The following is a 27,551-nucleotide window of genomic DNA, read 5'->3' as shown; positions in this document are numbered from 1 at the left end:
ACCGGTGAGCGGGGGGCGCGGGCGCCGGGCGGGACGCGCGGGGGCAGCGGCGCCACCTTAAGGCGGCTCTGCCCGTGGCTCCTGGCCGAGCCCCGCTGGAGGGAGGCGGCTCCGCGCGGGGCCCGCCGCCCGCGCCCGCCACCAAGCCTGCCGCCCACCTTCCCGCCGCCCGCCGCCCGCGCAGGGTCCGCAGGGACCGCGGGTCCCGCAGCGCGTCCGCCCCGCCCGCCCGGCCGTGCGCCCCACGCCGCCGCCCCCGGCCCCCATTGTCCGGCTCGGGCGGCGTCGGGCCTTGGGAAGGCAGGATGTACCCCCAGGGGAGGCAACCGGTGAGCGGGGGGCGCCGGGCGGGGCGCGCGGGGGCAGCGGCGCCACTGCCCGTGGCTCCTGGCCGAGCCCCGCCGGAGGGAGGCGGCTCCGCGCGGGGCCGGCCGCCCGCGCCGCCACCGAGCCGGCCGCCCACCTTCCCGCCGCCCGCCGCCCGCGCGGGGTAGGCAGGGACCGCGGGTCCCGCAGCGCGTCCGCCCCGCCCGCCCGGCCGCGCGCCCCGCGCCGCCGCCCCCGGCCCACATTGTCCGGCTCGGGCGGCTCCTGGCCTTGGGACGGCAGGATGTACCCCCAGGGGAGGCACCCGGTGAGCGGGGGGGGGGGGGCCGGGCGCCGGGGGGTCGCCGGCCGCCCCGGGCCCTGGAACTCAGCCCCGCACGTCCCCCCAGACCCCGCTGCAGCCCGGCCAGCCCTTCAAGTTCTCCATCCTGGAGATCTGCGACCGCATCAAGGAGGAGTTCCAGTTCCTGCAGGCGCAGTACCACAGGTGAGCGCCAGCACCGCAGTCCAGGGCAGGTGGCGCCCAGGGCTGCGGGTTGCCACCGCGGGGGCGGCGAGGGGCGACAGCCTGCACCCCCGGGTCGCGGGAGGGTGGGGGGAAGTGAGGGGGGGCCCACCTCCTCACTTTGGAAACTGGCCCACTGTGGGGCCCGGGGACCCTCCTGTCCTCTCCTCCCCAGCCTCAAGCTGGAATGCGAGAAGCTGGCCAGTGAGAAGACCGAGATGCAGCGGCATTATGTTATGGTAAGGGGCTGGTCCTTGGACGGGGGGGGGGGGGGAGAAGGGCCGGGGGCTGGTGTTGACCCTGAGCCCCATCCTACCCGCCTGAGATCTGGGCTTCCTGTCCACTGCCTCCGGACTGCCCCTCCGCAGCCCTGTGGGCCAGGGTCTCTGGGTATCCCCACCTGCCCCTCCTCTCCTAGGAGGGCAGAGGGACTCCTCCAGGCAGACCCCCTGATTCCCCCCTGGTCTCTCCTTCTGACGCCCCCATGGGGCTGGGGCCTCCATGTCACACTGACCCCTAGCCTGGGTGCTCTTGAGACCCCAGTGCCCCCTGGCTCCTAGGTGTCCCCAGTGGGCTTTTCCTTTGCAGTACTACGAAATGTCCTACGGGCTCAACATCGAGATGCATAAGCAGGTAACGGCAGGGCTGGGGTGTTGAGGAGGGAGGGTGGGGTCGGGAAGCCACGGGACCCCAGGGTGCAATTTGGGCCAAGGCAGACCCAGGGAGCGAGGCTCATCATGAAATCCTGCAGAGGCTCCGGAGGGCTGATTGGGGAACCGGCTCATGGAAGCAAAGTGATTTTCAGTTTCTGGGGACAGGGGCTACAGCTGGAGCCAGCCAGCAGAGAGGCGGGCAGGGGGCAGGGGCTGGGTGTCCCCTGGAGCCGAGGGTGGCCCTCTGGGTAGGAGACTGTGGAGAGGCCTCTGTCCCAGGAAAGGCCCTGGCTGATGGTCTTGGAGGTCCCTTCCTGCCCAAGTCTGAGGTTTGGCGTTGGACCCTGAGACACTGGGAATTCTGGAAGCCCTGAGTCCATCCCAGTGGTATTGCCAGAAGGTTCTGAGATTGTTCTCAGGCCCTGACTTAGACTGAGCCCACCTCTCCAGGCTGTCCTCAAGGCTCCCAGATTGACCCCAATTCTGTGGGCTTCTGAGATCTTTCCTGAGCTTCTGAATGTGCCCCACGGTTCTGAGGGGGGTGTCAAGGTTCTGAAGTGGCCCAGGGTTACTCAGGAGATCCTGAGACTGACCAGTGGCTTCTAGGGGGATGGTAGGGGTTCTGGGGCTCTGAGCAGACAGATGCTTAGATTCTGTCCCTCAGAATGTCAGAGCCTAGGGCAGAGCTGTGCCAGGGCTTCCTGGTGGGGAGTGTGGGGTGCTGGAGTGCCCGCCCTGGCATGCCTTCCTGGGCATGTCTGGACCCCAGTTCTGTTGTGGGGGAGCCTGGTGCCATCCACGGGTGCATGCAGTAGGCCCCTCACTGGGAGAAGGAATGGTGTTGTGCCAGGCCCTGGGGGCTTGGCCTGCGCCCTCCAGGTGGGGGATGGCACCCGTCAGAGACAGTGCACCTGTGACTCAGGCAGGGGATCCGGTGCCCTTCCGCTGCTGCTTACCTGCCTAGAGGTCCAACAGCAACAGGGGGCTCCCCTACACAGTGCCGGTGCCTAGCCCCCTGTCCCCGGAGGCGCTGTGGACCAGGACGGCCCAGCACAGTAGGTTCTGGTGTTTGCTGACTGACTTAATGGGCTCAGGGTCTCATAGACAAGATGGGAGCAAGGACTCCCCACTGGCAGTGAGGGCTCCCTGGATGGCCCAGGAGGGGGTGTCTCTGCCCCAGACTCCCGTCTGAGCTCCTACCTTCCAGAGGAGCAGGGAGGCCCAGACCCACCGGCCAGGGCCTGACCTGCTGGGCAGTGGAGCCCGGCCCTGTCCTTCCCTGGCAGGTGTTCCTGCCTCCCCTTGGCCAGACCCTCCTCCTGACCCTTCAATCTGAGCCCAATGTCACTGCCTGGGGAAAGCCATTGCTGACCCCAGACCGGCGCCCTCCCCACGGGGCGGGGGCGGCGGGTGTCGGTCGTTTCCTCGTCCGGGGTGGGAGCCCAGGGCCTGGCCGCCAGCCTCAGTTTCCCCGCGGGCCCAGGGCGCAGGGACCGGGGTCTGGGTCGCCGCGCGCGCGGGGGGCGCGGGCGCCGGGCGGGGCGCGCGGGGGCAGCGGCGCCACCTTAAGGCGGCTCTGCCCGCGGCTCCTGGCCGAGCCCCGCCGGAGGGAGGCGGCTCCGCGCGGGGCCCGCCGCCCCGCGCCGCCACCAAGCCTGCCGCCCACCTTCCCGCCGCCCGCCGCCCGCGCAGGGTCCGCAGGGACCGCGGGTCCCGCAGCGCGTCCGCCCCGCCCGCCCGGCCGCGCGCCCCGCGCCGCCGCCCCCGGCCCCCATTGTCCGGCTCGGGCGGCGCCGGGCCTTGGGACGCCAGGATGTACCCCCAGGGGAGGCACCCGGTGAGCGGGGGGGCGCGGGCGCCGGGCGGGGCGCGCGGGGGCAGCGGCGCCACCTTAAGGCGGCTCTGCCCGTGGCTCCTGGCCGAGCCCCGCAGGAGGGAGGCGGCTCCGCGCGGGGCCGGCCGCCCGCGCCGCCACCGAGCCGGCCGCCCACCTTCCCGCCGCCCGCCGCCCTCGCGGGGTCGGAAGGGACCGCGGGTCCCGCAGCGCGTCCGCCCCGCCCGCCCGGCCGCGCGCCCCACGCCGCCGCCCCTGGCCCCCATTGTCCGGCTCGGGCGGCGCCGGGCCTTGGGAAGGCAGGATGTACCCCCAGGGGAGGCAACCGGTGAGCGGGGGGCGCGGGCGCCGGGCGGGGCGCGCGGGGGCAGCGGCGCCACTGCCCGTGGCTCCTGGCCGAGCCCCGCCGGAGGGAGGCGGCTCCGCGCGGGGCCGGCCGCCCGCGCCGCCACCGAGCCGGCCGCCCACCTTCCCGCCGCCCGGCGCCCGCGCGGGGTAGGCAGGGACCGCGGGTCCCCCAGCGCGTCCGCCCCGCCCGCCCGGCCGCGCGCCCCGCGCCGCCGCCCCCGGCCCCCATTGTCCGGCTCGGGCGGCGCCGGGCCTTGGGACGGCAGGATGTACCCCCAGGGGAGGCAACCGGTGAGCGGGGGGCGCGGGCGCCGGGCGAGGCGCGCGGGGGCAGCGGCGCCACCTTAAGGCGGCTCTGCCCGTGGCTCCTGGCCGAGCCCCGCCGGAGGGAGGCGGCTCCGCGCGGGGCCGGCCGCCCGCACCGCCACCGAGCCGGCCGCCCACCTTCCCGCCGCCAGCCGCCCGCGCGGGGTCGGTAGGGACCGCGGGTCCCCCAGCGCGTCCGCCCCGCCCGCCCGGCCGCGCGCCCCGCGCCGCCGCCCCGGCCCCCATTGTGCGGCTAGGGCGGCGCCGGGCCTTGGGACGCCAGGATGTACCCCCAGGGGAGGCAACCGGTGAGCGGGGGGCGCGGGCGCCGGGCGGGGCGCGCGGGGGCAGCGGCGCCACTGCCCGTGGCTCCTGGCCGAGCCCCGTCGGAGGGAGGCGGCTCCGCGCGGTGCCGGCCGCCCGCGCCGCCACCGAGCCGGCCGCCCACCTTCCCGCCGCCCGCCGCCCGCGCGGGGTCGGTAGGGACCGCGGGTCCCCCAGCGCGTCCGCCCCGCCCGCCCGGCCGCGCGCCCCGCGCCGCCGCCCCCGGCCCCCATTGTCCGGCTCGGGCGGCGCCGGGCCTTGGGACGCCAGGATGTACCCCCAGGGGAGGCAACCGGTGAGCGGGGGGCGCGGGCGCCGGGCGGGACGCGCGGGGGCAGCGGCGCCACCTTAAGGCGGCTCTGCCCGTGGCTCCTGGCCGAGCCCCGCTGGAGGGAGGCGGCTCCGCGCGGGGCCCGCCGCCCGCGCCGCCACCAAGCCTGCCGCCCACCTTCCCGCCGCCCGCCGCCCGCGCAGGGTCCGCAGGGACCGCGGGTCCCGCAGCGCGTCCGCCCCGCCCGCCCGGCCGTGCGCCCCACGCCGCCGCCCCCGGCCCCCATTGTCCGGCTCGGGCGGCGTCGGGCCTTGGGAAGGCAGGATGTACCCCCAGGGGAGGCAACCGGTGAGCGGGGGGCGCCGGGCGGGGCGCGCGGGGGCAGCGGCGCCACTGCCCGTGGCTCCTGGCCGAGCCCCGCCGGAGGGAGGCGGCTCCGCGCGGGGCCGGCCGCCCGCGCCGCCACCGAGCCGGCCGCCCACCTTCCCGCCGCCCGCCGCCCGCGCGGGGTAGGCAGGGACCGCGGGTCCCGCAGCGCGTCCGCCCCGCCCGCCCGGCCGCGCGCCCCGCGCCGCCGCCCCCGGCCCACATTGTCCGGCTCGGGCGGCTCCTGGCCTTGGGACGGCAGGATGTACCCCCAGGGGAGGCACCCGGTGAGCGGGGGGGGGCCGGGCGCCGGGGGGTCGCCGGCCGCCCCGGGCCCTGGAACTCAGCCCCGCACGTCCCCCCAGACCCCGCTGCAGCCCGGCCAGCCCTTCAAGTTCTCCATCCTGGAGATCTGCGACCGCATCAAGGAGGAGTTCCAGTTCCTGCAGGCGCAGTACCACAGGTGAGCGCCAGCACCGCAGTCCAGGGCAGGTGGCGCCCAGGGCTGCGGGTTGCCACCGCGGGGGCGGCGAGGGGCGACAGCCTGCACCCCCGGGTCGCGGGAGGGTGGGGGGAAGTGAGGGGGGGCCCACCTCCTCACTTTGGAAACTGGCCCACTGTGGGGCCCGGGGACCCTCCTGTCCTCTCCTCCCCAGCCTCAAGCTGGAATGCGAGAAGCTGGCCAGTGAGAAGACCGAGATGCAGCGGCATTATGTTATGGTAAGGGGCTGGTCCTTGGACGGGGGGGGGGGGGGGGGGAGAAGGGCCGGGGGCTGGTGTTGACCCTGAGCCCCATCCTACCCGCCTGAGATCTGGGCTTCCTGTCCACTGCCTCCGGACTGCCCCTCCGCAGCCCTGTGGGCCAGGGTCTCTGGGTATCCCCACCTGCCCCTCCTCTCCTAGGAGGGCAGAGGGACTCCTCCAGGCAGACCCCCTGATTCCCCCCTGGTCTCTCCTTCTGACGCCCCCATGGGGCTGGGGCCTCCATGTCACACTGACCCCTAGCCTGGGTGCTCTTGAGACCCCAGTGCCCCCTGGCTCCTAGGTGTCCCCAGTGGGCTTTTCCTTTGCAGTACTACGAAATGTCCTACGGGCTCAACATCGAGATGCATAAGCAGGTAACGGCAGGGCTGGGGTGTTGAGGAGGGAGGGTGGGGTCGGGAAGCCACGGGACCCCAGGGTGCAATTTGGGCCAAGGCAGACCCAGGGAGCGAGGCTCATCATGAAATCCTGCAGAGGCTCCGGAGGGCTGATTGGGGAACCGGCTCATGGAAGCAAAGTGATTTTCAGTTTCTGGGGACAGGGGCTACAGCTGGAGCCAGCCAGCAGAGAGGCGGGCAGGGGGCAGGGGCTGGGTGTCCCCTGGAGCCGAGGGTGGCCCTCTGGGTAGGAGACTGTGGAGAGGCCTCTGTCCCAGGAAAGGCCCTGGCTGATGGTCTTGGAGGTCCCTTCCTGCCCAAGTCTGAGGTTTGGCGTTGGACCCTGAGACACTGGGAATTCTGGAAGCCCTGAGTCCATCCCAGTGGTATTGCCAGAAGGTTCTGAGATTGTTCTCAGGCCCTGACTTAGACTGAGCCCACCTCTCCAGGCTGTCCTCAAGGCTCCCAGATTGACCCCAATTCTGTGGGCTTCTGAGATCTTTCCTGAGCTTCTGAATGTGCCCCACGGTTCTGAGGGGGGTGTCAAGGTTCTCAAGTGGCCCAGGGTTACTCAGGAGATCCTGAGACTGACCAGTGGCTTCTAGGGGGATGGTAGGGGTTCTGGGGCTCTGAGCAGACAGATGCTTAGATTCTGTCCCTCAGAATGTCAGAGCCTAGGGCAGAGCTGTGCCAGGGCTTCCTGGTGGGGAGTGTGGGGTGCTGGAGTGCCCGCCCTGGCATGCCTTCCTGGGCATGTCTGGACCCCAGTTCTGTTGTGGGGGAGCCTGGTGCCATCCACGGGTGCATGCAGTAGGCCCCTCACTGGGAGAAGGAATGGTGTTGTGCCAGGCCCTGGGGGCTTGGCCTGCGCCCTCCAGGTGGGGGATGGCACCCGTCAGAGACAGTGCACCTGTGACTCAGGCAGGGGATCCGGTGCCCTTCCGCTGCTGCTTACCTGCCTAGAGGTCCAACAGCAACAGGGGGCTCCCCTACACAGTGCCGGTGCCTAGCCCCCTGTCCCCGGAGGCGCTGTGGACCAGGACGGCCCAGCACAGTAGGTTCTGGTGTTTGCTGACTGACTTAATGGGCTCAGGGTCTCATAGACAAGATGGGAGCAAGGACTCCCCACTGGCAGTGAGGGCTCCCTGGATGGCCCAGGAGGGGGTGTCTCTGCCCCAGACTCCCGTCTGAGCTCCTACCTTCCAGAGGAGCAGGGAGGCCCAGACCCACCGGCCAGGGCCTGACCTGCTGGGCAGTGGAGCCCGGCCCTGTCCTTCCCTGGCAGGTGTTCCTGCCTCCCCTTGGCCAGACCCTCCTCCTGACCCTTCAATCTGAGCCCAATGTCACTGCCTGGGGAAAGCCATTGCTGACCCCAGACCGGCGCCCTCCCCACGGGGCGGGGGCGGCGGGTGTCGGTCGTTTCCTCGTCCGGGGTGGGAGCCCAGGGCCTGGCCGCCAGCCTCAGTTTCCCCGCGGGCCCAGGGCGCAGGGACCGGGGTCTGGGTCGCCGCGCGCGCGGGGGGCGCGGGCGCCGGGCGGGGCGCGCGGGGGCAGCGGCGCCACCTTAAGGCGGCTCTGCCCGCGGCTCCTGGCCGAGCCCCGCCGGAGGGAGGCGGCTCCGCGCGGGGCCCGCCGCCCCGCGCCGCCACCAAGCCTGCCGCCCACCTTCCCGCCGCCCGCCGCCCGCGCAGGGTCCGCAGGGACCGCGGGTCCCGCAGCGCGTCCGCCCCGCCCGCCCGGCCGCGCGCCCCGCGCCGCCGCCCCCGGCCCCCATTGTCCGGCTCGGGCGGCGCCGGGCCTTGGGACGCCAGGATGTACCCCCAGGGGAGGCACCCGGTGAGCGGGGGGGCGCGGGCGCCGGGCGGGGCGCGCGGGGGCAGCGGCGCCACCTTAAGGCGGCTCTGCCCGTGGCTCCTGGCCGAGCCCCGCAGGAGGGAGGCGGCTCCGCGCGGGGCCGGCCGCCCGCGCCGCCACCGAGCCGGCCGCCCACCTTCCCGCCGCCCGCCGCCCTCGCGGGGTCGGAAGGGACCGCGGGTCCCGCAGCGCGTCCGCCCCGCCCGCCCGGCCGCGCGCCCCACGCCGCCGCCCCTGGCCCCCATTGTCCGGCTCGGGCGGCGCCGGGCCTTGGGAAGGCAGGATGTACCCCCAGGGGAGGCAACCGGTGAGCGGGGGGCGCGGGCGCCGGGCGGGGCGCGCGGGGGCAGCGGCGCCACTGCCCGTGGCTCCTGGCCGAGCCCCGCCGGAGGGAGGCGGCTCCGCGCGGGGCCGGCCGCCCGCGCCGCCACCGAGCCGGCCGCCCACCTTCCCGCCGCCCGGCGCCCGCGCGGGGTAGGCAGGGACCGCGGGTCCCCCAGCGCGTCCGCCCCGCCCGCCCGGCCGCGCGCCCCGCGCCGCCGCCCCCGGCCCCCATTGTCCGGCTCGGGCGGCGCCGGGCCTTGGGACGGCAGGATGTACCCCCAGGGGAGGCAACCGGTGAGCGGGGGGCGCGGGCGCCGGGCGAGGCGCGCGGGGGCAGCGGCGCCACCTTAAGGCGGCTCTGCCCGTGGCTCCTGGCCGAGCCCCGCCGGAGGGAGGCGGCTCCGCGCGGGGCCGGCCGCCCGCACCGCCACCGAGCCGGCCGCCCACCTTCCCGCCGCCAGCCGCCCGCGCGGGGTCGGTAGGGACCGCGGGTCCCCCAGCGCGTCCGCCCCGCCCGCCCGGCCGCGCGCCCCGCGCCGCCGCCCCGGCCCCCATTGTGCGGCTAGGGCGGCGCCGGGCCTTGGGACGCCAGGATGTACCCCCAGGGGAGGCAACCGGTGAGCGGGGGGCGCGGGCGCCGGGCGGGGCGCGCGGGGGCAGCGGCGCCACTGCCCGTGGCTCCTGGCCGAGCCCCGTCGGAGGGAGGCGGCTCCGCGCGGTGCCGGCCGCCCGCGCCGCCACCGAGCCGGCCGCCCACCTTCCCGCCGCCCGCCGCCCGCGCGGGGTCGGTAGGGACCGCGGGTCCCCCAGCGCGTCCGCCCCGCCCGCCCGGCCGCGCGCCCCGCGCCGCCGCCCCCGGCCCCCATTGTCCGGCTCGGGCGGCGCCGGGCCTTGGGACGCCAGGATGTACCCCCAGGGGAGGCAACCGGTGAGCGGGGGGCGCGGGCGCCGGGCGGGACGCGCGGGGGCAGCGGCGCCACCTTAAGGCGGCTCTGCCCGTGGCTCCTGGCCGAGCCCCGCTGGAGGGAGGCGGCTCCGCGCGGGGCCCGCCGCCCGCGCCGCCACCAAGCCTGCCGCCCACCTTCCCGCCGCCCGCCGCCCGCGCAGGGTCCGCAGGGACCGCGGGTCCCGCAGCGCGTCCGCCCCGCCCGCCCGGCCGTGCGCCCCACGCCGCCGCCCCCGGCCCCCATTGTCCGGCTCGGGCGGCGTCGGGCCTTGGGAAGGCAGGATGTACCCCCAGGGGAGGCAACCGGTGAGCGGGGGGCGCCGGGCGGGGCGCGCGGGGGCAGCGGCGCCACTGCCTGTGGCTCCTGGCCGAGCCCCGCCGGAGGGAGGCGGCTCCGCGCGGGGCCGGCCGCCCGCGCCGCCACCGAGCCGGCCGCCCACCTTCCCGCCGCCCGCCGCCCGCGCGGGGTAGGCAGGGACCGCGGGTCCCGCAGCGCGTCCGCCCCGCCCGCCCGGCCGCGCGCCCCGCGCCGCCGCCCCCGGCCCACATTGTCCGGCTCGGGCGGCTCCTGGCCTTGGGACGGCAGGATGTACCCCCAGGGGAGGCACCCGGTGAGCGGGGGGGGGGGGGCCGGGCGCCGGGGGGTCGCCGGCCGCCCCGGGCCCTGGAACTCAGCCCCGCACGTCCCCCCAGACCCCGCTGCAGCCCGGCCAGCCCTTCAAGTTCTCCATCCTGGAGATCTGCGACCGCATCAAGGAGGAGTTCCAGTTCCTGCAGGCGCAGTACCACAGGTGAGCGCCAGCACCGCAGTCCAGGGCAGGTGGCGCCCAGGGCTGCGGGTTGCCACCGCGGGGGCGGCGAGGGGCGACAGCCTGCACCCCCGGGTCGCGGGAGGGTGGGGGGAAGTGAGGGGGGGCCCACCTCCTCACTTTGGAAACTGGCCCACTGTGGGGCCCGGGGACCCTCCTGTCCTCTCCTCCCCAGCCTCAAGCTGGAATGCGAGAAGCTGGCCAGTGAGAAGACCGAGATGCAGCGGCATTATGTTATGGTAAGGGGCTGGTCCTTGGACGGGGGGGGGGGGGGGAGAAGGGCCGGGGGCTGGTGTTGACCCTGAGCCCCATCCTACCCGCCTGAGATCTGGGCTTCCTGTCCACTGCCTCCGGACTGCCCCTCCGCAGCCCTGTGGGCCAGGGTCTCTGGGTATCCCCACCTGCCCCTCCTCTCCTAGGAGGGCAGAGGGACTCCTCCAGGCAGACCCCCTGATTCCCCCCTGGTCTCTCCTTCTGACGCCCCCATGGGGCTGGGGCCTCCATGTCACACTGACCCCTAGCCTGGGTGCTCTTGAGACCCCAGTGCCCCCTGGCTCCTAGGTGTCCCCAGTGGGCTTTTCCTTTGCAGTACTACGAAATGTCCTACGGGCTCAACATCGAGATGCATAAGCAGGTAACGGCAGGGCTGGGGTGTTGAGGAGGGAGGGTGGGGTCGGGAAGCCACGGGACCCCAGGGTGCAATTTGGGCCAAGGCAGACCCAGGGAGCGAGGCTCATCATGAAATCCTGCAGAGGCTCCGGAGGGCTGATTGGGGAACCGGCTCATGGAAGCAAAGTGATTTTCAGTTTCTGGGGACAGGGGCTACAGCTGGAGCCAGCCAGCAGAGAGGCGGGCAGGGGGCAGGGGCTGGGTGTCCCCTGGAGCCGAGGGTGGCCCTCTGGGTAGGAGACTGTGGAGAGGCCTCTGTCCCAGGAAAGGCCCTGGCTGATGGTCTTGGAGGTCCCTTCCTGCCCAAGTCTGAGGTTTGGCGTTGGACCCTGAGACACTGGGAATTCTGGAAGCCCTGAGTCCATCCCAGTGGTATTGCCAGAAGGTTCTGAGATTGTTCTCAGGCCCTGACTTAGACTGAGCCCACCTCTCCAGGCTGTCCTCAAGGCTCCCAGATTGACCCCAATTCTGTGGGCTTCTGAGATCTTTCCTGAGCTTCTGAATGTGCCCCACGGTTCTGAGGGGGGTGTCAAGGTTCTCAAGTGGCCCAGGGTTACTCAGGAGATCCTGAGACTGACCAGTGGCTTCTAGGGGGATGGTAGGGGTTCTGGGGCTCTGAGCAGACAGATGCTTAGATTCTGTCCCTCAGAATGTCAGAGCCTAGGGCAGAGCTGTGCCAGGGCTTCCTGGTGGGGAGTGTGGGGTGCTGGAGTGCCCGCCCTGGCATGCCTTCCTGGGCATGTCTGGACCCCAGTTCTGTTGTGGGGGAGCCTGGTGCCATCCACGGGTGCATGCAGTAGGCCCCTCACTGGGAGAAGGAATGGTGTTGTGCCAGGCCCTGGGGGCTTGGCCTGCGCCCTCCAGGTGGGGGATGGCACCCGTCAGAGACAGTGCACCTGTGACTCAGGCAGGGGATCCGGTGCCCTTCCGCTGCTGCTTACCTGCCTAGAGGTCCAACAGCAACAGGGGGCTCCCCTACACAGTGCCGGTGCCTAGCCCCCTGTCCCCGGAGGCGCTGTGGACCAGGACGGCCCAGCACAGTAGGTTCTGGTGTTTGCTGACTGACTTAATGGGCTCAGGGTCTCATAGACAAGATGGGAGCAAGGACTCCCCACTGGCAGTGAGGGCTCCCTGGATGGCCCAGGAGGGGGTGTCTCTGCCCCAGACTCCCGTCTGAGCTCCTACCTTCCAGAGGAGCAGGGAGGCCCAGACCCACCGGCCAGGGCCTGACCTGCTGGGCAGTGGAGCCCGGCCCTGTCCTTCCCTGGCAGGTGTTCCTGCCTCCCCTTGGCCAGACCCTCCTCCTGACCCTTCAATCTGAGCCCAATGTCACTGCCTGGGGAAAGCCATTGCTGACCCCAGACCGGCGCCCTCCCCACGGGGCGGGGGCGGCGGGTGTCGGTCGTTTCCTCGTCCGGGGTGGGAGCCCAGGGCCTGGCCGCCAGCCTCAGTTTCCCCGCGGGCCCAGGGCGCAGGGACCGGGGTCTGGGTCGCCGCGCGCGCGGGGGGCGCGGGCGCCGGGCGGGGCGCGCGGGGGCAGCGGCGCCACCTTAAGGCGGCTCTGCCCGCGGCTCCTGGCCGAGCCCCGCCGGAGGGAGGCGGCTCCGCGCGGGGCCCGCCGCCCCGCGCCGCCACCAAGCCTGCCGCCCACCTTCCCGCCGCCCGCCGCCCGCGCAGGGTCCGCAGGGACCGCGGGTCCCGCAGCGCGTCCGCCCCGCCCGCCCGGCCGCGCGCCCCGCGCCGCCGCCCCCGGCCCCCATTGTCCGGCTCGGGCGGCGCCGGGCCTTGGGACGGCAGGATGTACCCCCAGGGGAGGCACCCGGTGAGCGGGGGGCGCGGGCGCCGGGCGGGGCGCGCGGGGGCAGCGGCGCCACTTAAGGCGGCTCTGCCCGTGGCTCCTGGCCGAGCCCCGCCGGAGGGAGGCGGCTCCGCGCGGGGCCGGCCGCCCGCGCCGCCACCGAGCCGGCCGCCCACCTTCCCGCCGCCCGGCGCCCGCGCGGGGTCGGTAGGGACCGCGGGTCCCCCAGCGCGTCCGCCCCGCCCGCCCGGCCGCGCGCCCCGCGCCGCCGCCCCCGGCCCCCATTGTCCGGCTCGGGCGGCGCCGGGCCTTGGGACGGCAGGATGTACCCCCAGGGGAGGCAACCGGTGAGCGGGGGGCGCGGGCGCCGGGCGGGGCGCGCGGGGGCAGCGGCGCCACTGCCCGTGGCTCCTGGCCGAGCCCCGCCGGAGGGAGGCGGCTCCGCGCGGGGCCGGCCGCCCGCGCCGCCACCGAGCCGGCCGCCCACCTTCCCGCCGCCCGGCGCCCTCGCGGGGTCGGTAGGGACCGCGGGTCCCGCAGCGCGTCCGCCCCGCCCGCCCGGCCGCGCGCCCCGCGCCGCCGCCCCCGGCACCCATTGTCCGGCTCGGGTGGCGCCGGGCCTTGGGACGGCAGGATGTACCCCCAGGGGAGGCAACCGGTGAGCGGGGGGGGGGGGGGGCCGGGCGCCGGGGGGTCGTCGGCCGCCCCGGGCCCTGGAACTCAGCCCCGCACGTCCCCCCAGACCCCGCTGCAGCCCGGCCAGCCCTTCAAGTTCTCCATCCTGGAGATCTGCGACCGCATCAAGGAGGAGTTCCAGTTCCTGCAGGCGCTTTACCACAGGTGAGCGCCAGCACCGCAGTCCAGGGCAGGTGGCGCCCAGGGCTGCGGGTTGCCACCGCGGGGGCGGCGAGGGGCGACAGCCTGCACCCCCGGGTCGCGGGAGGGTGGGGGGAAGTGAGGGGGGGCCCACCTCCTCACTTTGGAAACTGGCCCACTGTGGGGCCCGGGGACCCTCCTGTCCTCTCCTCCCCAGCCTCAAGCTGGAATGCGAGAAGCTGGCCAGTGAGAAGACCGAGATGCAGCGGCATTATGTTATGGTAAGGGGCTGGTCCTTGGACGGGGGAGGGGGGAGAAGGGCCGGGGGCTGGTGTTGACCCTGAGCCCCATCCTACCCGCCTGAGATCTGGGCTTCCTGTCCACTGCCTCCGGACTGCCCCTCCGCAGCCCTGTGGGCCAGGGTCTCTGGGTATCCCCACCTGCCCCTCCTCTCCTAGGAGGGCAGAGGGACTCCTCCAGGCAGACCCCCTGATTCCCCCCTGGTCTCTCCTTCTGACGCCCCCATGGGGCTGGGGCCTCCATGTCACACTGACCCCTAGCCTGGGTGCTCTTGAGACCCCAGTGCCCCCTGGCTCCTAGGTGTCCCCAGTGGGCTTTTCCTTTGCAGTACTACGAAATGTCCTACGGGCTCAACATCGAGATGCATAAGCAGGTAACGGCAGGGCTGGGGTGTTGAGGAGGGAGGGTGGGGTCGGGAAGCCACGGGACCCCAGGGTGCAATTTGGGCCAAGGCAGACCCAGGGAGCGAGGCTCATCATGAAATCCTGCAGAGGCTCCGGAGGGCTGATTGGGGAACCGGCTCATGGAAGCAAAGTGATTTTCAGTTTCTGGGGACAGGGGCTACAGCTGGAGCCAGCCAGCAGAGAGGCGGGCAGGGGGCAGGGGCTGGGTGTCCCCTGGAGCCGAGGGTGGCCCTCTGGGTAGGAGACTGTGGAGAGGCCTCTGTCCCAGGAAAGGCCCTGGCTGATGGTCTTGGAGGTCCCTTCCTGCCTAAGTCTGTGTCCTGGGGCCCGGTGGGTGGCGCCTGGAGCTGACCTAGCAGTGTTCTCTACTGGGGACGTGCATGGCGACACAGTGGGTGCTGCAGGCCTGGGGCGGGTGGAGGCTAGGGACACTGCTCAGCACCCTGCAGTCCAGGACCCAGCCCCAGAAGGGTTCAGGGGTCCAGCCTCCAGGGCAGTTGTCCTGAGGGGGAATGGAGATGCGGATTTGAGCAGGTGACCATAGGTCCTTTTCTGTGTTTATTTTATTATTTTAAGAAGAGAGGGAGGGACGAGCGAGAAGGGGATGAGAGTGGTGGGGGCAGGGCTGGCTCAGGTGCCTCTGTCCCCTCCGTGTCCAGCACCAGCAGCAGGTTCTCCAGGCCGTGGAGCGGGCCAAGCAGGTGATGGTGGGGGAGCTGAACAGCCTCATCGGGGTGAGTGCTGCCGGCCCGGGTTTCCCTGGGGACGGGGACCCCAGGCCCCTGCCACCTGCCCCCGGGAGGGAGGGGCTGGCAGTGTGCCCCCTCTGCTCAAGCCCCGCCCCTGCTGTCCCCCGGGCCCCGGGGTGCTGCTGGGTGTCCGCCCTGCCCGCCCTGGCCCATCCTTCGTCCCCCGTAGCAGCAGCTCCAGCCGCCGTCCCACCACGCCCCCCCCTGTGCCCCTCACCCCTCGCCCGGCTGGGCTTTTGGGCAGCAGTGCCACCGGGCTGCTCGCCCTGTCCGGAGCGCTGGCCGCACAGGCTCAGCTGGCAGCAGCCGCCAAGGAGGATCGAGCAGGCGCAGAGGCCGAGGGGCCCAGAGGTGAGTGGGCAGCCCAGGCTGGCCCCTGGGGGTGGATGGGCGGAGAGGGGCCGGGGCTGAGGTTCGGCCTTGTCCCCAGCCACGTCCTGGGCCACCTCTGCCCTCCTCGGGCCACCTTTGTGAACGGGCAGGCGGGAGGGGGCAGCCGCTCCCGCGGGCATGTGGCTGGGAGAAGGCGCTGTGCCCAGCAGCCCTCAGTGACACGCCCCCCCTTTCCCTCCCTCTCTCCCTCTCTGTCTCTCCCCCCTCCCTCTCCTCCCTCTCCCCCTCTCTCTCCCTCTCTCTCTCCCTCTCCTCTCTCTCTGTTCCCCCTCCCTCTCTTTCCCCCCCTCACCCTCTCTCTCTCCCCCCTCTCCCCCTTCTCCCTCTCCCCTCTCTCCATCCTCTCTCCACCCCTCTCTCCCCCTCCTCTCCCTCTCCTCTCTCTCTCCCCCCTCTCTCCCTCTCTCTGTCCCCCCTCCCTCTCCCTCTCTTCTCTCTCCCTTTTTCTCTCCCTTTCCTCTCTCTCCCCCCTCTATCCCTCTCTCTCTCCCTCTCCTCTCTCTCTCTCCCCCCTCCCTCTCCCTCTCCTCTCTCTCCCTTTTCTCTCTCCCCCTCTCTCTCCCCCCTCTCTCCCCCTCCCTCTCCCTCTCCTCTCTCTCCCTTTCTCTCTCCCTCTCCTCTCTCTCCCCCCCTCTATCCCTCTCTCTCCCTCTCCTCTCTCTCCCCCCCTCTATCCCTCTCTCTCCCTCTCCTCTCTGTCCCCCCTCCCTCTCTCTCCCTCCTCTCTCCCCCCTCCTCTCCCTCTCCTCTCTCTCTCCCCCTCTATCCCTCTCTCCCCCCTCTCTCCCCCCTCCTCTCCCTCCCTCTCTCTCCCCCCCTCTCTCCCTCTCTGTCCCCCCTCCCTCTCCCTCTCCTTTCTCTCCCTTTCCTCTCTCTCCCCCCCTCTATCCCTCTCTCTCTCCCTCTCCTCTCTCTCTGTCCCCCTCCCTCTCTCTCCCTCCTCTCTCCACCCCTCTCTCCCCCTCCTCTCTCCACCCCTCTCTCCCCCCTCCCTCTCCCTCTCCTCTCTCTCCCTTTTCTCTCTCCCCCCTCTCTCTCCCCCCTCTCTCCCCCTCCCTCTCCTCTCTCTCCCTTTCTCTCTCCCTCCTCTCTCTCTCTCTCCCCCCTCTATCCCTCTCTCTCCCTCTCCTCTCTGTCCCCCCTCCCTCTCTCTCCCTCCTCTCTCCACCCCTCTCTCCCCCCTCCTCTCCCTCTCCTCTCCCTCTCCCCTCTCTCCCTCTCTCTCCCCCTCCCTTTCCCTCTCCCTCTCCTCTCTCTCCCTTTTCTCTCTCCCCCCTCTCTCCCCCTCCCTCTCCCTCTCCTCTCCCTTTTCTCTCTCCCTCTCCTCTCTCTCCCCCCTCTATCCCTCTCTCTCCCTCTCCTCTCTGTCCCCCCTCCCTCTCTCTCCCTCCTCTCTCCCCCCTCCTCTCCCTCTCCTCTCTCTCTCCCCCTCTCTCCCTCTCTGTCCCCCCTCCCTCTCCCTCTCCTCTCTCTCCCTTTTCTCTCTCCCTTTCCTCTCTCTCCCCCCTCTATCCCTCTCTCTCTCCCTCTCCTCTCTCTCTGTCCCCCTCCCTCTCTCTCCCTCCTCTCTCCACCCCTCTCTCCCCCCTCCTCTCCCTCTCCTCTCCCTCTCCCCCTCTCTCCCTCTCTCTCCCCCCTCCCTCTCCTCTCTCTCCCTTTTCTCTCTCCCCCCTCTCTCCCCCTCCCTCTCCCTCTCCTCTCTCTCCCTTTTCTCTCTCCCTCTCCTATCTCTCCCCCCTCTATCCCTCTCTCTCCCTCTCCTCTCTGTCCCCCCTCCCTCTCTCTCCCTCCTCTCTCCACCCCTCTCCCCCCTCCTCTCCCTCTCCTCTCTCTCTCCCCCCTCTCTCCCCCACTCCCTCTCCCTCTCCTCTCTCTCCCCCCTCCCTCCCTCTCTCTCCCCCATCTCTCTCTCTCCTCTCTCTCTCCTTCTCCCTCTCTTTCTCTCTCTCTGCCCCCTGCCTCCTGCCAGTGGAGAGAGCCCCAAGCCGGGTAAGTCAGGGCACAGGTGCGGGCCATGTGCACAGGCCCAGGTGGGGAGCTCTGAGCCTGTGGGCCTCAGGAGACCCCTCCCCACTGCACACCTCTCCCAGCCTCTGTCTGTCCAGCTTCTGCAACCCTGAGGGTCACGAAGGGACGAGTGCTCACCGTGGTCCTGTTCCGTCCCCTCCTGATGGAGATGGTGTGAGCCAGCCCTCCACACTGTCACCCCAGCGACTCGGGAGGCTGAGGCGGGAGGAGGGCACGTGCAGGGCTGGCCCGGGCTCCTCAGCAAGCTTCTGTCTCAAAGCCAAATAGAAGGGGCTGGGTGTGGCCGGGGGTGGCGCAGCCCAGGGTCGCTGAGGTTCCAGAGGCGCGGGGCTTCAAGGGGTGGGGACTCCCTGCTCCACACTGTTCCCTGGAGGGTCTCGTGCAAGTGGCGAGCGTCGGATCCAGGGAACGTGATGCGGTCCCCAGGTGTGCGTGACCGCCCTGCTGTCTTGCGCCCACTCTAGTCTCCCAGTGGGCGCGTGAAAGAGTGAAACAGGCGACGTTGACGTCCACCGTATGTTTTATTTAACACGACGAATCCCGACAGTGGTCTCTCAACCTGTCTTCAAGGAGCTTCAGCGCCCACCTTTGGGTTTCTTCCCTCTGTGAGGTCTCCTGGGTCCCGGGGCTCTGCTCCCCAATGCCCTGGGCAGGCCGTGGGCAGGCGTGGGCAGGCCGTGGGCAGGCCATGGGCAGGGCATAGGCAGGCTGTGGGCAGGCGTGGGCTGGCCGTAGGCAGGGCGTGGGCAGACGTGGGCAGGCTGTGGGCAGGCGTGGGCAGGGCATGGGCAGGCTGTGGGCAGGCGTGGGCAGGGTGTGGGCTGGCATGGGCAGGGTGTGGGCAGCTGTGGGCAGGCTGTGGGCAGGGTGTGGGCAGCCGTGGGCAGGCTTGGCCAGGCATGGGCAGGCGGTAGGCTGGCCATGGGCAGGTGTGGGCAGGCGTGGGCTGGCCATGGGCAGGGCATGGGCAGGCTGTGGGCAGGCGTGGGCCCGAGGTGTGCTGGACACAGCAGGGAGCCAGGAAACACCCAAGCCCCGGGACGGGGACTGGAGAGACCCCGTGCAGTTCTGCTCCTGGTTTGTGTCCTTGGCACAATGTCCACGGGAGCAGCTGACCCCTCGCTCATGCACCTGTGGACCTGGAGAGCTCTCAGGAGGCCCTCAACCCGCTGCCACAGGGGACATCTTCACAGGGCCATCGTGAGTCCCCAGGGCCTGTCCCTGGGAAGCCTTCCTGGCCGGACGCTGGGAGCTCTGAGGAGCTGGGGGCCCAGGGCCTCCCTCTTTGTTTTATTTTGAGACAGGGTCTCGCCGAGTTGCCCAGGCCAGTCTTGAACTTGATGTCCTGCCCCAGCCTCCTGGGTAGCTGGGATGGTGGCCGTGGCCACCCTGGGCCCACCAGGCGGCCTGGTTGGTTTTGGTTGTGGGTGGACACAGCAACTTTATCTACCTTCACGTGGTGCTGAGCGTCGAACCCAGGGCCTCACCTGTGCAGGGCAAGAGCTCTTCCCCAGAGCCCAGCCCCGGGCCCCAGGTGGCCTTGTAGGGACATCAGGCAGGGAATCGGCCCACCCTGGTCCAGCGTGAGCGCCTCTTGACCGATGCCCTCCATGGCCAACGCCTTGTTTCCCCGCGTGGACGCGCTGAGGTCGCGCTGCACAGGAAACTTGGTGGGCACTGTCCAGCCTGCCGTGAGGACCTCGGAGCTGACCCTGGAGCCGGTGCCGGCCGCTGTGGACCTGTCTGCCTTGTGCTCACACAGCCACCTGGGGAGCCGGGGACAGGGTGGTCCTGGGGGCGAAGGCTGAGCCCATGTCTGGGGCCATGTGTGGTGTCACCACTGGGAGAGCTCCTGGCCTGGAGGGGGTCGAGACCAGGGCTGCTGCTCAGCTCCCGCGGGGCCCAGGACCACCCCAGAGGACAAGCCCGCGATGTCCGCGGTGCTGAGGGCCGTCGTTGAGCTGAGAAGGCTCACAGCAGTGCTGTCCCCCGCTCCTCAGTGTGACGTCCCTGCACCCTCCCAGCAAGCCTGGGAAGCCATCTACGACGAGGAAGCAGGCTCAGGAGGTTCAGTGGCTTGGCCACCGTCACACGGCTGGCGAGGCGCCACTGGCCCAGGGCCCCCGACATTGCGTCTTGCGTCTTCCGCTTCAGTAACCCCTGTGTCCACCCTTCTGTCCCGTGGTGTCTGCTGGGTCTGTCTGCGTGGCGCGGCTGGGGCTCCACCGCAGAGCCACGTCCAGGCCCACGCAGGCTGCCACCTTCAATAGAGTGCAGCCGTGCCCAGCCCTCGCGGGGCAGCAGTGCCAGGCCCTCGCAGGGCACAGGCCGCGCTGCAGATGTTGGAGGCAACCCCGCCTGTGCTCTTGTGCATGTGGAGGCCCCGGGATGTGAGAGCTGCTGGGGGCCACCCAGGGTCCTGGGTCCCCGTCCCCACGCCGTGCCTGCCCACGAGCTCAGCCCTGGAGGCCCGACTTTCCGATGGAAGCTGGAGCGGCACGGCCGGCCCCCGGCCGTAGCAGGAGACACGGGAGAGGCCCTGACCCTGTCTCCTCCCCACAGACGGCGTCCCCCTCGCCCCCCGAGAGTCTGGTGGAGGAGGAGCGACCCAGTGGCCCTGGTGGCAGCGGGAAGCAGAGAACCGAAGACAAGGACCTGTCGGGACCTTATGTGAGTGGGGGCAGGCAGAGGACTGGGGTGGGCACGCACTGCCCAGATGGTGCCTGGCCAGGCCCCCGGGTGCCCAGCTCTGCCCACTGCCCTCACTCCACAGCCTTCCACAGCTCCCTGATGGTCACCGGATGGGGCCAGTCAGGACAGCCCCCATGCTGCCAGCCCTGACCAGTGGCTCTACCTCCATAGCCTCTGGACCATGCAGCCACGTCCCTGCCCCTGGCACCTGCGCCTGCTCCCTAGACGCCTTTGGGAAACCATCTCTCCTTCAGACCTCGGGTGTCCTAGTGGCCTCCGCGGCCCCCCTGGGACCTGGGACCCTGCTGTGAGCTTGCCCAGACCCGTGGCCTCCAGCTCCCTGCCAGGGCCGCCAGCCTCCTCCCTCTGCAGGGCGTGGTCTGCTCCCCCACGTCCCCTCCCCACATCCCCGTCCCTGTTACTGCTCCTTGATTTAAAGAAGGAGGCAGCCATGGGAGTGACTCAGTCACAGGGTGACGCCTGGCCCGAGGTGGCCCTGGGCACGGGAGGTCAGAGGAGGCCCAGCTGCCAGCAGATCTGGCCTCCAGGCCACAGGTTGCACCTGGGGTCCTCCTGGGTGTCCACAAGTCGCCCAGCGGCAGCCCCGGGGGTCTGAGCCACCCGCCCCAGTGTGCAGGACGGGGGAGATGTGGGCAGCCTGGGGCGGGCAGGGCCGCGGCCAGGAGGGTGACACAGCTGGCCACACGGCCTGCCTGGAGAGAGCCGGGAAGGGCACGGGCCTGAGGCCGAGAGGCTGCGACCTCAGGGCGCTGCCACCTTCCCTCTGCCCTGGCATGTGGGCCGGGTGGCCTAGACAGGGCCATCGCAACTGGCGTGCCATCTTGGGAGAGATCAGGGGCGTGGAGGCAGGGGCGTGACCAGAATGACTCCCCCCCCCAGGAGAGCGACGAGGACAGGAGTGACTACAACCTGGTGGTGGACGAGGTGGGTCCTGGTCCCCTCTGTGGGATGGGGACAGAGCTCTCAGGTGGCGGCCACGTGGCCTCGAGCCCGGGCTCCTGTGGTTTGGGAAGGGACGCCGTCTCCCTGGTCCCTTCTGTCTGTGGGAAAGGCAGGCGGCAACCCACCTCGGTGACCCCGAGGCACAGGTGGCTTTGCGAGGTGCATGTGGACCCAGAGCAGTAGGGGGACTCCCATTTCACCTCAGCTTCTCCCCAACCCAGGACCAGCCCTCAGAGCCCCCCAGTCCAGCTACCACCCCCTGTGGAAAGGCACCCATCTGTGTCCCTGCCCGTCGGGATCTCGTGGACAGTCCGGCCTCCTTGGCCTCTAGTCTTGGCTCACCGCTCCCTAGACCCAAGGAACTTGTCTTGGTAAGGGGGGGGGGGTTTGAAACTCACTTTATTTGTCCGGGGGGGGGCGGCTGGAAACAGACATGGTACAATGAGAAATGAGCTGGGCTGATACCAACCGCTTCCTCATGATTCTTTTATCCCCCAATCTTTCCTGCAAAGATTCACTTTGTTGAGCCTCAGTAAATGTTAAAAAAGCAGCTTTGTAACTAAGCTTGGAAAATAAATATCTAGAACAACTCTGCACCTTACCTGGAAACCAGGTGTCCCTCAATAAACAGTACCTCCCACAGAGGTAGGTGCAGGGAAAGGGCCCGCGAAGGACGGGCGGCTAGCTGGGCTGGTCAGAGTGCCAGGGTCCTCCGAGGCCTTTAGAGCCCACCAGCCCCAACCCGAGGTGTCCCCCGAGGAGACAGCCCTAAGAAACAGCTGTCCCACAGGGCTCCCAGACGGGCTGCGTGGGCCGTCCAAGGCCCACGCCCGCCCCGCGTCCTCCCAGACCCCTGGCCTGCACTTGCGCAGGGAGATGTCGGTTTCTAGGCCTCCCTCCCAGCAGGTTGCCATGGCTACCGCCAGAGGTTGGGGCCTGTCCATGTTGAGTGCCCTCTCCCTCCCTGCAGGGAGACCTCTGGGGATACGGCAGAGCTCAGCTCTGCAGGGACGCCCCACAGTCCTCCCCACCCCAGCACGTCCCTGGGCCCCACCCTGTCCCAGGCGCGGGGGCCTGGCCGGGAAAGCCGCTAGACCACAGCCTCCAAGGCCGAGGAGACCCTGGAGCCCTCGGGGCCTGGCTGCGGGAGACGCCCTCGCGAGCAAGGAGGAGGCCGCAGCAAGCGCCAGCCTCTGGGTGCTGCCCAACTGTCCTCTGGGGCTGCCCGTGGCTCCAGGTGCCCTGCTGTGGCTCTGCCCACCACCCCATCCTCCTGTGTCCCTCACTAGCTCGGCTCACGCGTCCCTTGCGCCCAGCTCCCAGAATGGAGGTGCAGGTGGCCTCTTAGGGGCTCCGGAAACGCCTCTGTCAGCAGGTTCAGCACGTGGTCGTGACGTCAGCGTGCTGAGGATCAAACCCAGTGCCTCACATGTGCTAGGCAAGCACTGTACACTGAGCTACAACTCCAGCCCTACCTGTCTGTTCTTGCATGCCATCTACTTTATCCATTAGAGTCCTGAGCCATGTACTAGTCCATTTTGCATTACTGTAACAAACCACCTACAACTGGATAGCTATAAAGAAAACCTCCACCTATAAAGTCAGACTGCCTGAATATGAATCCTCGTTGCACCATAATGTGAGCAATTTATTATTTAACCTTTCTGTACTTTAGTACCCTCATTTCTAAAACCCTACCTCATAGAATTATATAGATTAAATGCGATAAAGACACAACACTCAAAAATACTTGCAGGTGCTCAAAAAACACTAGTATTATATTAAAAATGTATGTTTTTTTCAACATGGCAGGCTATTTGGCCACTGACAGCTATGGACTCATATCATCCAAACCAAGCACTCCCAGTAGAAAAGAGATCATCTGCTCCATGAGCTGAAAAGTCTCAGTGAGCACTCTGATGAGCCCAATTTAGGTCTATCACTGAAGTCCAAGGTATTGATTACTCTTGACTTTCCTGACCTGGGCACATGTCTCACTTCTGTGGTCAAAGTAAAATTAGGCATTATGATTAAACAACTTTATAATTAAACACATAAAAACAACAAAGCATCAGGCAGTACCACTTTTCCAAAGAAAAAGTGAAATCTCTTACCAAAGGAAAAATATGGAAGATTGTGTCAAGTAGTTAGAAACTATAGCAATCACAGTCTCCTATCTTCTAGCCCTAGAATACCCAACGCATGGACACATATGTGAGCATATACCACAACCACACTTCTTCCTATACAGATTATTTTTGAGTGCCCAGTTAACAAAATGTAATTGTCCTACATGTATTAAAAATGCATAAACACTTGCCAAAGGAAGACAACCCCAAAGTTACTTCCAGTTACTGTAGCAAGTTCCAAGTCCAGGGTCCCCAAGTATTGTATACTTCCCTCAACTGTATCTGAGTGTGGTTCCTAATGCTCATACAACCCACAACTACTACATGATGCATTTAACTACCCCATCACAACCAATATACAATGATGGAGGATACAGCACATGCACACACACACACACACACACACACACACACACAAACACCTGTTGAGAAAATGGAAACAAAAGAACAAGCATAGTTTCTAACCAGTAGGTAAGCCACATCTTGCTACACTGGGATAATAAAGATTCCGGTATCTGTCCACAGGATGACTTTCTTGGTCAATCACCATGGATGCGCCAATTTTTGCACACTGAGAAAATTGCCCTTGTCAGTTTTTCTCCATGACCATGTATTAGGGCAGCTTAAGGAGGATTTGATTCCCTTTCTGGGGGATATCCTGCCCTAGAAGGCTATTTCCTATTGGTATAATTAAGGATGTTGGGGTTTGCCTTTGGATTTGGGCAAACCCAGATGTAATTTTCCAATTTGGGAGTATTAGATCACACAACTCCTTTAAAATTCTGGTCTTATACCAGAAAAGTGTTCTCTGGAGTCTCTTTCAAGCTGGACTTCCTACAAGAAAAATCCCACCAAGTTATGCTCTTTGAGTCTGAACTCTTCTTTTGTCATTTCTGACAGTTAAAAATAATCTTTCTAGAAATTTCGACCTGAAGTGATTTGGGGTACATAGGTTTTCCAGTGTGTTTTCATATAGAAATTGGATTTCTTCCAAAAATTTTAAAGTACCACCCAAAAAATAACACTAAAAAATAACAATGGAAATATTTTCTAAGACATCCAAACCTTAGATTCTTCACCATCACATGCTGGCAGCGAAACCCACCCACACTTCACAAGTTCAATGGGGAATAAAGATCTACTTTTTGTACAATATAAGATGACTGATAGGCACAATCATAATTATATTGTCAGACGTTTCTGCCATTTTAATTCAGAGTCAAAGTTAGCTAGCACTCTGAAAACCAAATAAAATGTCATTATGTCAAACTTTGGAGTGCTGTGTTTAAAACCAGAGTTGAAACTTCATTCATATCTCTGAGAGACCAGTTTCCCTACTTACCCCAAATCATATAAGGATGTCTGTATAAAATAAATAAATAAGTTCATAAGTACATACATTGACAATACCTCTGATGGATAGATATGCTGTCATCTGACAGAATAATTTGGCAGTTATTCTTTTTTTTAATTTTATTTTTTTATTGGTTGTTCACAACATTACAAAGCTCTTGACATATCATATTTCATACATTAGATTGAAGTGGGTTATGAACTCCCAATTTTACCCCAAATGCAGATTGCAGAATCACGTCGGTTACACATCCACAATTTTACATAATGCCCTATTAGTAATTGTTGTATTCTGCTACCTTTCCTATCCCCTACTATCCCCCCTCCCCTCCCCTCCCATCTTCTCTCTCTACCCCATCTACTGTAATTCATTTCTCTCCTTGTTTATTTTCCCATTCCCCTCACAACCTCTTATATGTAATTTTATATAGCAATGAGGGTCTCCCTTCATTTCCATGCAATTTCCCTTTTCTCTCCCTTTCCCTCCCATCTCATGTCTCTGTTTAATGTTAATCTTTTCTTCCTGCTCTTCCTCCCTGCTCTGTTCATAGTTGCTCTCATTATATCAAAGAAGACATTTGGTATTTGTTTTTTAGGGATTGGCTAGCTTCACTAAGCATAATCTGCTCTAGTGCCATCCATTTCCCTGCAAATTCTATGATTTTGTCATTTTTTATTGCTGCATAGTACTCCATTGTGTGTAGATGCCACATTTTTTTTTATCCATTCATCTATTGAAGGGCATCTGGGTTGGTTCCACAGTCTAGCTATTGTGAATTGTGCTGCTATGAACATCGATGTGGTAGTATCCCTGTAGCATGCTCTTTTAAGGTCTTCAGGGAATAGTTCGAGAAGGGCAATAGCAGGGTCAAATGGTGGTTCCATTCCCAGCTTTCCCAGGAATCTCCATACTGCTTTCCAAATTGGCCGCACCAATTTGCAGTCCCACCAGCAATGTACAAGAGTACCCTTTTCTCCACATCCTCGCCAGCACTTGTTGTTGTTTGACTTCATAGTGGCTGCCAATCTTACTGGAGTGAGATGGTATCTTAGGGTGGTTTTGATTTGCATTTCTCTGACTGCTAGAGATGGTGAGCATTTTTTTTTAATTGTTGTTCTCCACAACACTTTATTTTATTTTTTTTTAAGAGGAGAGAGAGAGAGAGAGAGAGAGAGAGAAAGAGAATTTTTTAATATTTATTATTTTTTAGTTCTCGGCGGACACAACATCTTTGTTGGTATGTGGTGCTGAGGATCGAACCCGGGCTGCACGCATGCCAGGCGAGCGCGCTACCGCTTGAGCCACATCCCCAGCCCGGTGAGCATTTTTTCATGTACTTGTTGATTGATTGTATATCCTCCTCTGAGAAGTGTCTGTTCAGGTATCAACAAATGGCAGTTATTCTCTTGATCAGATCGTAATACTGTGAAGGTCAGGATTCATGGCTGCAAGTAACAGAGATAATCTAACTGAACAGAAAAGGAGCTCCCTATGGGTGAGCACATTACTGTCTGAACTATTGGGGGAACTGAGGTGTGGGTCTAACACATCTAGATCCATGTCCAAAACCACACCACAGAACTATCCTGCTGATATCCTGCACTATTGCCCCAAGAAGCCCCCCAGCTCTCCCCCACCTTGCAGACACTATCCCTGACCTCTGTCAGCAACAGGAATTCCACTCAGGACCTCCTCCTCCTCCCATCATTCTCTTTCAGATCTCCTTAGGTGGGCCTAATATAGAGGTGAGGTCAGGTATCTACATTCTAGACCCTATGCAAGCTAGAGAAATTAGTTTTCAAAGTTCTGGAGAAAGAGACCCACACGACTGGGAAATTTCTTAAAGTAGTCACGTGGCTCAAAAGATTCTCAACATCCATGAAATGTGGTCAATGCCCATTTCAAACATCCAACTTAGTTTTTCGGCCCAGAAATCCACAGTCAGGCATTTGAATTGGATTAACTGTCAGAATCCCACATATTCAGGAGTTGTAGACATCAACTCCCAGAAGTCTACACACTATCACTTGGAGAGATGCAAATGGGACCATGAAATCTCTCTCTACTGTCTTCCCCAAATTTTTACTAAGTTGATGCTGATGAAAGAATTGTCGGGTGAACTCCATGATGAACGAATTTAGCTTAGATGGATTCTCTGCTGTCTACAAGGTAATAATGAGACCTTCTTCAAGCAGAGAATTATGAGGATTTTCCTAATACTCCCCACTCCTGGGCCTCCTGTGTACATTTGGTATATCCAGGTGGTTATTCTCAATATCAGTCAGTCACCCAACTTAGGCTCTTCCTCTTCTGATTAAATGAGGTCTCTTAATAGTTGCCTTCTTTGTGCCTGTCTCCCCCTCTGAATAGCAAGAGCTACAATCCAATAACACCCTTGATTCCCATGCTTGATGTGATGAACTGATTTTTCCTTAGCATCTGAACTGTTATTCCAATTCATTCACCACAGTGGTAACAGGTCACGTATCAAGATACCTACGAGTCTCCCCTTGGGAATTAGGGTCACAACTGAAGTCGCTCTAAGAGGGAACATTGTCTTCTATCCCACTCTACCCTGACTGCCAGCACCCTCCACTGAAAGTACATTAAGTTGCAGTTGATGATAGAGAACATTTGTCAATCCTCCTACAGAGATAGAATTCAATATGAAAGAAGGATGTTATTTGAAAAGGAGTGGGTCTTCATTTGCATTCCAAGATCCCTGAAGACTCTCCTAGAGCGTTCTGATCCTTATTGGATATGTAGGTTGGAAGAGAACAGACCAGATTTTGATTGCTATCCCCCCCCCCCCCCCGCCAACGGCCCCACCTCAGTATCAAAAACAGAAGACAAAGACAAGATAAGTGGATTTGATCATGTATATTGGTGACCTGGACCACACAAATCTATTTCTTCACTTGTCTTTGACATCCTTAAAATTAACTTTAAAACACACAGTTAATAAAAGCAATCTGCCGCCTTTCCTCTTCCCACTTCCATCTTTTTAGCTGATATGGCATCTATCTCCCTATTACAAAACATCAGGCTTCCACCTCTACTTCTTGATTTAGCAATTTATTACAAGATTGACTTTTTTGTTGTATTGGATGAGAATTTATTTCTAGATTTGATCCCTTTTCTCCACCCTTCCCCATTGTCCCAGTATGGTTTTAGTACTAATTAGAGTTCCCCTTTTGATTACCTTTGTAAATATGAGGAATAAACTAGCACAATATTTCTCATTCCATCAA

At 65.1% G+C, this 27,551-nt stretch overlaps 4 protein-coding genes and 1 long non-coding RNA gene across 5 annotated transcripts in view; all 5 read left to right on the top strand.

Annotated features, from left to right (window-relative positions):
- Positions 1-518: 518 nt before the first annotated feature.
- On the top strand, positions 519-1,489 carry LOC308640413 (transducin-like enhancer protein 2; the record flags this gene model as incomplete). The annotated part of the gene is made up of 4 exons (XM_081312337.1): positions 519-634; positions 717-814; positions 1,008-1,071; positions 1,421-1,489. The coding sequence occupies exons 1-4, from the start codon at positions 611-613 to the stop codon at positions 1,487-1,489; spliced, it is 255 nt and encodes an 84-aa protein (XP_081168463.1). The 5' UTR covers positions 519-610.
- A 3,616-nt stretch (positions 1,490-5,105) lies between these two features.
- LOC308640412 (transducin-like enhancer protein 2) lies at positions 5,106-6,076 on the top strand (the record flags this gene model as incomplete). The annotated part of the gene is made up of 4 exons (XM_081312336.1): positions 5,106-5,221; positions 5,300-5,397; positions 5,591-5,654; positions 6,008-6,076. The coding sequence occupies exons 1-4, from the start codon at positions 5,198-5,200 to the stop codon at positions 6,074-6,076; spliced, it is 255 nt and encodes an 84-aa protein (XP_081168462.1). The 5' UTR covers positions 5,106-5,197.
- A 3,616-nt stretch (positions 6,077-9,692) lies between these two features.
- Positions 9,693-13,986, top strand: LOC308640411 (uncharacterized protein; the record flags this gene model as incomplete). Its single annotated transcript, XM_081312335.1, has 8 exons — positions 9,693-9,808; positions 9,891-9,988; positions 10,182-10,245; positions 10,596-10,636; positions 12,353-12,497; positions 13,216-13,313; positions 13,507-13,570; positions 13,918-13,986. Exons 1-8 carry the CDS (start codon positions 9,785-9,787, stop codon positions 13,984-13,986), a joined length of 603 nt encoding a protein of 200 aa, XP_081168461.1. The 5' UTR covers positions 9,693-9,784.
- A 478-nt stretch (positions 13,987-14,464) lies between these two features.
- LOC308640410 (uncharacterized protein) overlaps positions 14,465-27,551 on the top strand; it is a gene marked incomplete at its 3' end in the record, with an annotated part of 44,901 nt that continues 31,814 nt past the window's right edge. The window contains exons 1-5 of the mRNA XM_081312334.1: positions 14,465-15,093; positions 17,105-17,124; positions 19,726-19,833; positions 20,755-20,799; positions 21,039-21,188. Coding sequence (XP_081168460.1) covers positions 14,598-15,093; positions 17,105-17,124; positions 19,726-19,833; positions 20,755-20,799; positions 21,039-21,188 — 819 coding nt within the window. The 5' untranslated portion in view covers positions 14,465-14,597. The remainder of the gene's footprint in view (positions 15,094-17,104; positions 17,125-19,725; positions 19,834-20,754; positions 20,800-21,038; positions 21,189-27,551) is intronic.
- On the top strand, positions 17,473-19,703 carry LOC308640407. The gene is made up of 3 exons (XR_014020257.1): positions 17,473-17,827; positions 17,945-17,977; positions 18,051-19,703. It is a non-coding gene; the product is annotated as an uncharacterized lncRNA (long non-coding RNA).

Source organism: Spermophilus citellus (genome assembly GCF_964194105.1).
Source record: "Spermophilus citellus genome assembly, contig: SCAFFOLD_409, whole genome shotgun sequence".
Classification (NCBI taxonomy): domain Eukaryota; kingdom Metazoa; phylum Chordata; class Mammalia; order Rodentia; family Sciuridae; genus Spermophilus; species Spermophilus citellus.
The sequence above is the reverse complement of the archived record's forward strand: the minus strand, read 5'-3'. Positions and strand labels throughout refer to the sequence as shown.